The sequence below is a fragment of the Oncorhynchus tshawytscha genome, linkage group LG10, assembly GCF_018296145.1.
Source record: "Oncorhynchus tshawytscha isolate Ot180627B linkage group LG10, Otsh_v2.0, whole genome shotgun sequence".
Lineage (NCBI taxonomy): Eukaryota > Metazoa > Chordata > Actinopteri > Salmoniformes > Salmonidae > Oncorhynchus > Oncorhynchus tshawytscha.
In genome coordinates, this window is record NC_056438.1 from 76,513,033 (window position 1) to 76,525,554 (window position 12,522).

The following is a 12,522-nucleotide window of genomic DNA, read 5'->3' on the forward strand; positions in this document are numbered from 1 at the left end:
CTGACACCTACATCTCGAGCTGACACCTTCATCTCTAGCTGACACCATCTCTAACTGACAACTTCATCTCGAGCTGACATCTTTTGCTAACAGGTATTGTGTCAATTTAAAACTTGCCAAGACAATTCACAGAATTGTAAATGTAAAGAAATGTAGCCAATTTATTCATTACAAAATGTAGTTAATCCGCAGGTTCTTACCTTTGCCTCGATTCGGTAGTCTCATCCTGGTCATCATGGCATTTGTAGTTCTTTATGATAGCCACATTAGCAGCTAATTAGCATTTCATTTTGGAGGTAAATACAGGCAAATTATAAAAGTCACCTTGTCCTAGAGACTTACACGGTTATCAAAATGTCACGCCCTATGGGAAAAATCCCCTGTGGGAAGAATCCCCTACGAGAAGAATCCCCTACGGGAAGAATCCCCTATAGGAAGAATCGCCTGTGGGAAGAATCCCCTGTAGGAAGAATCCCCTATAGGAAGAATCCCCTGTGGGAAGAATCCCCTGTGGGAAGAATCCCCTGTGGGAAGAATCCCCTACGGGAAGAATCCCCTGTGGGAAGAATCCCCTTGGGAAGAATCCCTGTGGGAAGAATCCCCTATAGGAAGAATCCCCTATAGGAAGAATCCCTGTGGGAAGAATACCCTATAGGAAGAATCCCCTATAGGAAGAATCCCCGATAGGAAGATTCCCCTATGGGAAGAATCCCCTGTGGGAAGAATCCCCTATAGGAAGAATCCCCTATGGGAAGAATACCCTATGGGAAGAATCCCCTATAGGAAGAATCCCCTACGGTAAGAATCCCCTACGGGAAGAATCCCCTACGGGAAGAATCCCTGTGGGAAGAATCCCCTATAGGAAGAATCCCTATGGGAAGAATCCCTATGGGAAGAATCCCTGTGGGAAGAATCCCCTATAAGAAGAATCCCTATGGGAAGAATCCCCTATAGGAAGAATCCCCTATAGGAAGAATCCCCTGTGGGAAGAATCCCCTATGGGAAGAATCCCTGTGGGAAGAATCCCCTATGGGAAGAATCCCTATGGGAAGAATCCCCTATAGGAAGAATCCCCTATAGGAAGAATCCCTGTGGGAAGAATACCCTATAGGAAGAATCCCCTATAGGAAGAATCCCCTATAGGAAGAATCCCTTATGGGAAGAATCCCCTATGGGAAGAATCCCCTATAGGAAGAATCCCCTATGGGAAGAATCCCCTATGGGAAGAATCCCCTATGGGAAGAATCCCCTATAGGAAGAATCCCCTATGGGAAGAATCCCCTATGGGAAGAATCCCCTATGGGAAGAATCCCCTATGGGAAGAATCGCCTATGGGAAGAATCCCCTGTGGGAAGAATCCCTTATAGGAAGAATCCCCTATGGGAAGTATCCCCTATGGGAAGAATCCCCTATGGGAAGAATCCCCTGTGGGAAGAATCCCCTATGGGAAGAATCCCCTATGGGAAGAATCCGCTATGGGAAGAATCCCCTATGGGAAGAATCCCCTGTTGGAAAAATCCCCTATGGGAAGAATCCCCTGTGGGAAGAATTCCCTGTGGGAAGAATCCCCTATAGGAAGAATCCCCTATGGGAAGAATCCCCTATAGGAAGAATCCCCTATAGGAAGAATCCCCTGTGGGAAGAATCCCCTATAGGAAGAATCCCCTATAGGAAGAATCCCCTATAGGAAGTATCCCTTATGGGAAGAATCCCCTATGGGAAGAATCCCTTATAGGAAGAATCCCCTATGGGAAGAATCCCCTGTGGGAAGAATCCCCTATGGGAAGAATCCCCTTTGGGAAGAATCCCATATGGGAAGAATCCCCTGTTGGAAAAATCCCCTATGGGAAGAATCCCCTGTGGGAAGAATTCCCTGTGGGAAGAATCCCCTATAGGAAGAATCCCCTATGGGAAGAATCCCCTATAGGAAGAATCCCCTATGGGAAGAATCCCCTGTGGGAAGAATCCCCTATGGGAAGAATCCCCTTTGGGAAGAATCCCATATGGGAAGAATCCCCTGTTGGAAAAATCCCCTATGGGAAGAATCCCCTGTGGGAAGAATTCCCTGTGGGAAGAATCACCTATAGGAAGAATCCCCTATGGGAAGAATCCCCTATAGGAAGAATCCCCTATGGGAAGAATCCCCTATGGGAAAAATCCCCTGTGGGAAGAATCCCCTATAGGAAGAATCCCCTATAGGAAGAATCCCCTATAGGAAGAATCCCCGGTAGGACGAATCCCCTGTGGGAAAAATCCCCTGTGGGAAGAATCCCCTATGGGAAGAATCCCCTATGGGAAGAATCCCCTGTGGGAAGAATCCCCTATGGGAAGAATCCCCTGTGGGAAGAATCCCCTGTGGGAAGAATCCCCTGTGGGAAGAATCCCCTGTGGGAAGAATCCCCTATGGGAAGAATCCCCTATGGGAAGAATCCCCTATAGGAAGAATCCCCTATGGGAAGAATCCCCTATAGGAAGAATCCCCTATGGGAAGAATGAATGGTGAAGAAATGATGGAAACCATTTCCTTGTTTGACCGCTATTTGCTGCCCTACATGGAATCACTGGTCACTTTAATAATGGAACACTGGTCATTTTAATCATGTTTACATACTGCTTTACTAATTTCATATATATGTATATACTGTATTCTATTCTACTGTATTTTAGTCAATGCCACTAAGACATCGCTCGTCCTAATATTTATATATTTCTTAATTCCATTCTTTGACTTGTAGATTTGTGTGTATTGTTGTGTACTGTTAGATACTACTGCACTGTTGGAGCTAGGAACATAAGCATTTCGCTACACCCGCAATAACATCTAATAAATATGTGTATGAGGCCAAAAAAATAATTGTTGTTTGATTTGATATTTCATGGGTATTATGACTCATACTGTGGTACTCTATTGAACTAAAGTGTTGGAGTTGAAGTTAAGCCTGTTTCTTCTCACTGTAGATGCCTAGATCCATTCAACTACAGTGTGAGGGTTTGTGGGAGTTGCAGTGAAGCCTGTGTCTTCTCACTGTAGATGCCTAGTTCTATTGAACTACAGTGTGAGGGTTTGTGGGAGTTGTAGTTGGAGTGAAGCCTGTGTCTACTCACTGTGGAGGCCAAAGCTTCTCATCATGTCTACGGTGTGCCGGAAGGAGCAGCCTGGCTGTTCGGTTCCTCCGTTGGGGTAGATGTCCACGTGGCCCACGGGTCTCTGGATACCGATACTGAGATCTGGAGACCCCCTGGTGTTGGTGTGGAGGACGTCCACAAATGTTGCATCGTCAGGAGACAGGCGGTTTAGGTGCTCAGCGTATTCGAAGCGAGGCCCAGCCGGATCCATGCCTGACAGAGAGAGCAGGACAGGGAGAGGGACATTAGAAGACTGGTATGTTACAGTAACTGCCAGTGGTAGAACTACTATATTCTGCTCTGTTGTTAATAGTTAGTAGCTACTGCATATATTCAGAACACTGTCAGTCTGTTGTTATGATGTCAGTCTGTTGTTATGGTGTCAGCCTGCTGTTATGGTGTCAGTCTGTTGTTATGGGGTCAGCCTGCTGTTATGGTGTCAGTCTGTTGTTATGGTGTCAGCCTGCTGTTATGGTGTCAGCCTGTTATAGTGTCAGCCTGCTGTTATGGTGTCAGCCTGCTGTTATGGTGTCAGCCTGCTGTTATGGTGTCAGTCTGTTGTTATGGTGTCAGCCTGCTGTTATGGTGTCAGCCTGTTATAGTGTCAGCCTGCTGTTATGGTGTCAGCCTGCTGTTATGGTGTCAGCATGCTGTTATGGTATCAGCCTGTTGTTATGGTGTCAGTCTGCTGTTGTGGTGTCAGCCTGTTGTTGTGGTGTCAGCCTGCTGTTATGGTGTCAGCCTGTTGTTATGGTGTCAGCCTGCTGTTATGGTGTCAGCCTGCTGTTATGGTGTCAGCCTGCTGTTGTGGTGTCAGCCTGTTGTTATGGTGTCAGCCTGCTGTTATGGTGTCAGTCTGCTGTTGTGGTGTCAGCCTGCTGTTATGGTGTCAGCCTGCTGTTATGGTGTCAGCCTGCTGTTGTGGTGTCAGCCTGCTGTTGTGGTGTCAGCCTGCTGTTGTGGTGTCAGCCTGCTGTTGTGGTGTCAGCCTGCTGTTATGGTGTCAGCCTGCTGTTATGGTGTCAGCCTGCTGTTGTGGTGTCAGCCTGCTGTTATGGTGTCAACCTGCTGTTATGGTATCAGCCTGCTGTTGTGGTGCCATTCTGCTGTTATGGTGGCAGCCTGCTGTTATGGTGCCAGCCTGCTGTTGTGGTGTCAGCCTGCTGTTATGGTGCCAGCCTGCTGTTATGGTGTCAACCTGCTGTTATGGTATCAGCCTGCTGTTGTGGTGCCATTCTGCTGTTATGGTGGCAGCCTGCTGTTATGGTGCCAGCCTGCTGTTATGGTGCCAGCCTGCTGTTGTGGTGTCAGCCTGCTGTTATGGTGCCAGCCTGCTGTTATGGTGTCAGCCTGCCATGATGTATTAGAACACATGGTTCAAGGTACAAGCCTTCTGAAAGTTATACAACAGTCTTTTGGGTGTTATAAATAGTCATTTCAAGGGGTTATAAATAGTCATTTTGAGTGTTATAAATAGTCATTTTGAGTGTTATAAATAGTCATTTTTGGGTGTTATAAATAGTCCTTTTGGGGTGTTATAAATAGTCATTTTGGGGTGTTATAAATAGTCCTTTTGAGTGTTATAAATAGTCCTTTTGGGTGTTATAAATAGTCCTTTTGAGTGTTATAAATAGTCATTTTGTGTGTTTACTTAAGCAGTGATTGGCTGACCAAAGTGGGGTGACTGCAAATTGATAGGCAACAAACCATTATAACTGATATAGGGGTGCAACGTAAATACCAAAAAATTATTCAGGGCAAACTTGTATATCTTAGGTTTAGAACAGAGCCTAATGACACAGTAGTGATTAGGTTGATTGACAGATGGACAGACATCGTGCGAGGGCTGGGTCCGACCCAGAGCCATATACTTCTCTGTTATATATCTTTTTTGGTCCTATCCACTAGTGATATTACTATGTTATCTGGCTGTGGTCTGCTCCTATCCACCAGTGATATTACTATGTTATCTGGCTGTGGTCTGCTCCTATCCACCAGTGATATTACTCTGTTATCTGGCTGTGTTCTGGTCCTACCCACCAGTGATATTACTCTGTTATCTGGCTGTGTTCTGGTCCTACCCACCAGTGATATTACTCTGTTATCTGGCTGTGGTCTGGTCCTATCCACTAGTGATATTACTCTGTTATCTGGCTGTGGTCTGGTCCTATCCACCAGTGATATTACTCTGTTATCTGGCTGTGTTCTGGTCCTACCCACCAGTGATATTACTCTGTTATCTGGCTGTGTTCTGGTCCTACCCACCAGTGATATTACTCTGTTATCTGGCTGTGGTCTGGTCCTATCCACTAGTGATATTACTCTGTTATCTGGCTGTGGTCTGGTCCTATCCACCAGTGATATTACTCTGTTATCTGGCTGTGTTCTGGTCCTACCCACCAGTGATATTACTCTGTTATCTGGCTGTGTTCTGGTCCTACCCACCAGTGATATTACTCTGTTATCTGGCTGTGGTCTGGTCCTATCCACTAGTGATATTACTCTGTTATCTGGCTGTGGTCTGGTCCTATCCACCAGTGATATTACTCTGTTATCTGGCTGTGGTCTGGTCCTACAGAAACCTGCTCCTACAGGCATCATACGAGGGATGAGAGCATCTCGTCCTACCCACCAGTGATCCTGTTGACCTTGTTGTTGGTCAGGTTTCCAGCTACGCCAGCCACGTGTGCTCCCAGGCTGTAGCCCAGCAGGTGGAGGTTCTTCAGGTCATACTTCAGATCCACCTGAGGGGAGGTATCATTTACTTTTAACAGATGATTGGTGTATTTCAGATCCACATAAATAACTGCACATTTCAAGTAAGAGAACACATGGATTATGGTTCTGGAATTATCAGTGTGGTAGAACAGTCTACTATCACATCAAACTGCATCGATCGCCATTGCTAATTCTCTCTCTCTCGCTGATCCTATTGAATTAATAGGGATTCTATACAGATTTCTAAGATTAAGAGGTACTGTTATGGGAAGAAATTCCATCTACTTTCGCCCTTATATAAATCCAATACATTATCCTTACAGTAGCGTACCAAAACGGCATCATGATCAAACCCTCACCTCCAGCCAGTTGATGAGCCTGGCCACATCCTCTCCAACCAGCTTGGTGTTGGCAGCAGAGTTGGGGTAGTGGTGCTGGGCCCGATCCAGCCAGTCCACCACTATAACGTTGGCATTGGGCACACGCTCAAACAGGGCCGCTACCAGCTCGTGGATCCAGCTCGCAAACAGACCTGCCACCTGGAACACAAGGCAGGAAGATACAAGGGTATTAGGGAGGACTTACAGGGTCGTTAGGGGAAACCTCAAAGCCACACTATTCCCTATGTACTACACATCTAACCAGACCCTATGTAGGGCAGTACTAACCAGACGCTATGTACGGCAGTACTAACCAGACCCTATGTAGGGCAGTACTAACCAGACCCTATGTAGGGCAGTACTAACCAGACCCTATGTAGGGTACTACTAACCAGACCCTATGTAGGGCACTACTAACCAGTAGTACATGTGCATCATGTAACAGCATGTAGCAGCATGTAACAGCATGTAGCAGCATGTAACAGCATGTAACAGCATGTAGCAGCATGTAACAGCATGTAGCAGCATGTAACAGCATGTAGCAGCATGTAGCAGCATGTAGCAGCATGTAACAGCATGTAACAGCATGTAACAGCATGTAGCAGCATGTAACAGCATGTAGCAACATGTAGCAGCATGTAACAGCATGTAACAGCAGCATGTAACAGCATGTAACAGCATGTAGCAGCATGTAGCAGCATGTAGCAGCATGTAACAGCATGTAACAGCATGTAACAGCATGTAACAGCATGTAGCAGCATGTAACAGCATGTAGCAGCATGTAGCAGCATGTAGCAGCATGTAACAGCATGTAACAGCATGTAACAGCATGTAACAGCATTTAGCAGGCAGCAGTGGTAGCAGTAAGAGAGACTTTACTATTGTGGCTTCACAAACAGATCTTAGACCAGGATACACTTCTGTTATCCAGCTGATCTGGGACCAGGATACACTCCTGTTATCCAGCTGATCTGGGACCAATCTACACTTCTGTTATCCAGCTGATCTGGGACCAATCTACACTTCTATTATCCAGCTGATCTGGGACCAGTCTATACTCCTGTTATCCAGCTGATCTGGGACCAATCTACACTTCTGTTATCCAGCTGATCTGGGACCAATCTACACTTCTGTTATCCAGCTGATCTGGGACCAGTCTACACTCCTGTTAGCCAGCTGATCTGGGACCAGTCTTCATTCCTGTTATCCAGCTGATCTGGGACCAATCTACACTTCTGTTATCCAGCTGATCTGGGACCAGTCTACACTCCTGTTATCCAGCTGATCTGGGACCAGTCTACACTCCTGTTATCCAGCTGATCTGGGACCAGGCTACATTCCTGTTATTCAGGTGATCTTAGACCAGGCTACATCCCTGTTATTCAGGTGATCTGAGACCAGGCTACATTCCTGTTATCCAGGTAGCTACTTACCGACCAGCCATGTATGATGGCGAACGTGGGTAAGTTGATGTTGAAGCCACACCGTGTGACTGTATTCTTATCGCCTGGCACCAGGTAACACAGATCCTCCTCTGGCTCCTCGACTGAACGCACTGAGAACTTGGTCTCTATATCAGTGTAGTCCAGTATCCAGTTTGTACCGTTGCCTGGAGGGACAGAGGGAGAGATTGAAGACATGATCCCCACTTTGTATCAAGTGTTTCAAAAACATTTAGTACGTGGCAATTAATGACCTATTATGCTGGCAGATACAGGAACATTATAGGCACAGATGTTTATAGACACCGGTGTTCGAAAGCACCGACGCATAATGCATATTCTCATGAGTTGAAAAGCACAAAATGGCCCTTAGGGGCTGTAGAGGTTCAACCAGAGAGAGTAGTCATTCCTCTCTCAGATTGCAAAATTATAAAATCATCCCAAACCTCATCATTTGCAATATTGTGTTAAAGTTTTAAAACATAATATGCTACATAATTAAATATTAATACGCATACATAAAAATATGTTTAGAATGTACAGGGTTCATGTACATATGAATGTGAAATTGTGAAATCTCTTCTAGCCCATATGTTCAGATGATCTGGGATCAGGATACACTCCTCTTATCCTAATAAAACACCAACAGGTTAGGGGAGTTTTGTTCCTCCGAATAATGAACTGTCTGGCTGTCAGAACTCAAAACAGGTTAATGGAAATTGCCTTCATGGAAACTGCCTCAGCTAAATGCCAACTTTCCAAATCCTGTGGCACAAATGTTCCAATTGTTAAAAAAATTCATGGCACCTTTTATAAACAACATGTAGCCTATTATAATCTGTTTACAAAACATACATGTATTACATTTTTTACATAACATTTGTATTCAGAATTATTAATTTATTAATTTGAGAGAGTAGAAGAATCGTCCAACTTACTGAGAACAGGAGTTTCAGTGTTGAAGAGAGACTCACATGATGACTTGATACAAATCCCAATTATGATCAACCAGGGGATTTCTTTTCCCATAGTACAGTTGATTCAATATAATTAAAGAACTTTCCAAATGAAAAAGTAAATTGTTTGTCACTTTAATCCGCAGGAATGTAATTTTACTGCTTGTAAAAGTCTATTTTTATAAAGTTGTCCAACTACGTAAAATGATATTCACTTGAACTTCAAGGTTTCAAATGGTTTATTTATACTGGCCCCGTAGACGCATGTAAATCCAACCCTATTTCTATTGGTCTAAAACATGGGCAAGGCGTGGACAACCTTCCCAAATGGGGACAATGTCAACAAATCACGTCTGCTTCAGGACTACTGTTCTTTCCCGAGTACTTACCTGGTATGGTACACTGACTGTGTATAAAAATACACACACACACACACACACACACACACACACACACACACACACACACACACACAGTAGGCATGCATACACTATATACAAAAGTATGGGAACACTCCTTCAAATTAGCAGATTCAGCTATTTCAGGCACACCCATTGCTGATAGGTGTATAAAATAGAGCACACAGCCATGCAATCTCCATAGACAAACGTTGGCAGTAGAATGGCCTTACTGAAGAGCTCAGTGGCTTTCAATGTGGCACCATCACAGGATAACACCTTTACAAGTCAATTTGTCAAATTTCTGCTCTGCTAGAGCTGCACTGGTCAACTGTAAGTGCTGTTATTGCGAAGTGGAAACGTTTAGGAGAAACACCTGCTCAGCCGCAAAGTGGTAGGCCACACAAGTCCACAGAACGAGACCACCGAGTGCTGATGGGCATGGCGTGTAAAATCGGCTGTCCTCGGTTGCAACATTCACTTCCCGAGTTCCCAACTGCCTCTGAAAGCAAGGTCAGCACAATAATTGTTCATCGGGAACTTAATGAAATGGGTTTCCATGGCTAAACAGCCTGATCACCATGCGAAATACCACGCATCGGCTGGAGTGGTGTAAAGCTCGCCACTATTGGACTGGAGCAGTGGAAATGCTTTCTATGGAGTGATGCATCACTCTTCACCATCTGGCAGTCCGACGGACGATTCTGGGTTTGGTGGATGCCAGGAGAACGCCACCTGCCCCAATCCATAATACCAACTGTAAAGTTTGGTGGAGGGGGAATAATGGTCTGGGGCTGTTTTTCATGGTTCGGGCTAGTCCCCTTAGTTCCAGGGAAGGGAAATCGTAATGCTACAGCATACAGTGACATTCTAGACGAGTCTGTGCTTCCAACATTATGGCAACAGTTTGGGGAATGCCCTTTCCTGTTTCAGCATGACAATGGCACCATGCACAAAGCGAGGTCCATACAGAAATGGTTTGTTGAGATCGGTGTGGAAGAACTTGACCTGCCTACACAGAGCCCTGACCTCAACCCCGTCGAACACCTTTGGGATGAATTGGAACGCCGATTGCGAGCTAAGCCTAATCGCCCAACATCAGTGCCCGACCTCACTAATGCTCTTGTGGCTGAATGCCCACAGCAATGTTCCAACGTCTAGTGGAAAGCCTTCCAAAAAGAGTGGCAGCTGTTATAGCAGCAAAGAGAGACCAACTACATATTAATGCCCATGATTTCAGAATGAGATGTTGGACGAGCATGTGTCCTCATACTTTTGATCATGTTGTGTACATCACCTTTAGTTTATTATATAGACCACTTACTGTTGTTGTAAATATTAGTAATGGCTAATATTGTATTCATTGTAGAATTACTCACTTTAGCAGACAGCAACATATATTATTGTAATAATATGTCAAAAATAATTCACAATTATGACATAAGACTATAATTATAATTAATATAATTAATCATTCAATTTTAGCCTATCCACCCTTTTCTAGTTCAACCCCCACGCCCCCATCTCAGACAATCTGCTAAACTGCCCCTATTTAGTTCAACCCCCATGCCCACATTTCAGACATTCTGTTAAACTTCCCCTATTTAGTTCAACCCCCATGCCCCCATTTCAGACATTCTGTTAAACTGCCCCTATTTAGTTCAACCCCCACGCCCGCGTTTCAGACAATCTGATAAGCTGCCCCTATTTAGTTCAACCCCATGCCCCCATCTCAGACAATCTGCTAAACTGCCCTTTTCTAGTTCAACCCCCACGCCCACATCTCAGACAATCTGCTAAACTGCCCCTATTTAGTTCAAACCCCATGCCCCCATCTCAGACAATCTGATAAGCTGCCCCTATTTAGTTCAACCCCCACGCCCCCATTTCAGACAATCTGATTGGCTGCCAATGCCTGTTCTCTTGTCAAGAACACACCATCCACAGTTAGCGTGCTTCTGCTGTCATTGACGTTTGACATATTTATTTTTCCATTTAGCCTACCACATTTTGTAAGGTTTGTCACTGATGTTGCTCGTGTACCATGTCTCAATAAGTGTACTACATCGTTAATCACAGGCACCAATGAAACATCGAATATACCTGTTTCACTAAGGCAGGCATAGGACTGTAATAAATTATTACATCATTTACCAATATCAATTAATATAATCCCAAGGCTGTGAAAAAAAAAGCTTAGCAGTAGCAAGCATCTGTCTAAAAATAACCATTTTGAAATATGTTGAAATCTTGTTGAATCATTCCTGACAATTTCTCCATTCTCATATGCAACCATTGCAAGACTCGTGAAATACCAGACAGAAATGTGTGCTCACTTGGCGTCTCACAATAATATCCTAATGCTATAGAAATCTGATTGCATAGAACAGAAAAGATTTGAATAACTTTATTTCTCTCAGAGGGAACTTCAGTCTGTGACAATTGGGATATATAATTGGGATATATATGTATACAGGACCGTCTTCAGTTGATCCTGATGGGATTTGACAGGTGGTGAAGACTCAGTAATGATAATAAAGGGGAGTTTTTTAAATTCATTTTAAAGCTCTTAAATCAGGAACTATTCAATCAGATTTGTCCAATCACCTCCAACGTGACCCGGTAGAACATTCCTTGAAATCAAATCAAAAGGGGCTTCAGGTGGGAAATCACTTATAGTATTATCTATGAAACTCGTTCATCTTTGGTGTTTTCCATTGTTCTTACGAGAGGAGTTACAGTGTAACATCTGAATCAGACAACTACAGTACGTTAGAAATGGTACATGTTTTTTCACCATGCTGTTAGAGTTCCCCTTAGAACAGTCTCGTCGACAGGTAGGTGTTTTTTCACCATGTTGTTAAAGAGTTCACCTTAGAACAGTCTCGTCGACAGGTAGGTGTTTTTTCACCATGCTGTTAAAGAGTTCCCCTTAGAACAGTCTCGTAGACAGGTAGGTGTTTTTTCACCATGTTGTTAGAGTTCCCCTTAGAACAGTCTCGTAGACAGGTAGGTGTTTTGTCACCATGTTGTTAGAGTTCCCCTTAGAACAGTCTTGTAGACAGGTAGGTGTTTTGTCACCATGTTGTTAGAGTTCCCCTTAGAACAGTCTTGTAGACAGGTAGGTGCTTTTTGCACATTCATGTGACATAATGTAGCAACATTTTCTCCTATACTCTAAGCATTATCCAGAAATGAGAATTAGACCCAAAATGAAAGCAATTGCCTGAGGACGGTGATGGAGGACGGTGCCTGAGGACGGTGATGGAGGACGGTGCCTGAGGACGGTTCCAAGATGCTCTCAATGGTGCAGCTGTATACATTCTTGAGGATCTGAGGGCCCATGCCCTCTGCCTCCTAAGGGAGAATAGGTGTCGTCATGCCCTCTTCATGACTGGGTTGGTGTGTGTGGACCATGATACTTCCTTAGTGATGTGGACACCGATGAACTTGAAGCTCTCGACCTGCACCACTACAGCCCCATTGATGTGGAAGTGTGCAT

General features: G+C 44.5%; 1 protein-coding gene across 1 annotated transcript in view; it reads right to left on the minus strand.

Moving 5' to 3' along the window:
• The window catches only part of LOC112224719 (lipoprotein lipase), a 14,201-nt gene extending 5,355 nt beyond the window's left edge, over nt 1-8,846 (minus strand). Inside the window, exons 1-5 of the mRNA XM_024388414.2 lie at nt 8,605-8,846; nt 7,658-7,833; nt 6,204-6,383; nt 5,759-5,870; nt 3,106-3,339 (exon numbers count right to left, since the gene is read on the minus strand). Coding sequence (XP_024244182.1) covers nt 3,106-3,339; nt 5,759-5,870; nt 6,204-6,383; nt 7,658-7,833; nt 8,605-8,695 — 793 coding nt within the window. The 5' untranslated portion in view covers nt 8,696-8,846. The remainder of the gene's footprint in view (nt 1-3,105; nt 3,340-5,758; nt 5,871-6,203; nt 6,384-7,657; nt 7,834-8,604) is intronic.
• Between the last annotated feature and the right edge of the window lie 3,676 nt (nt 8,847-12,522).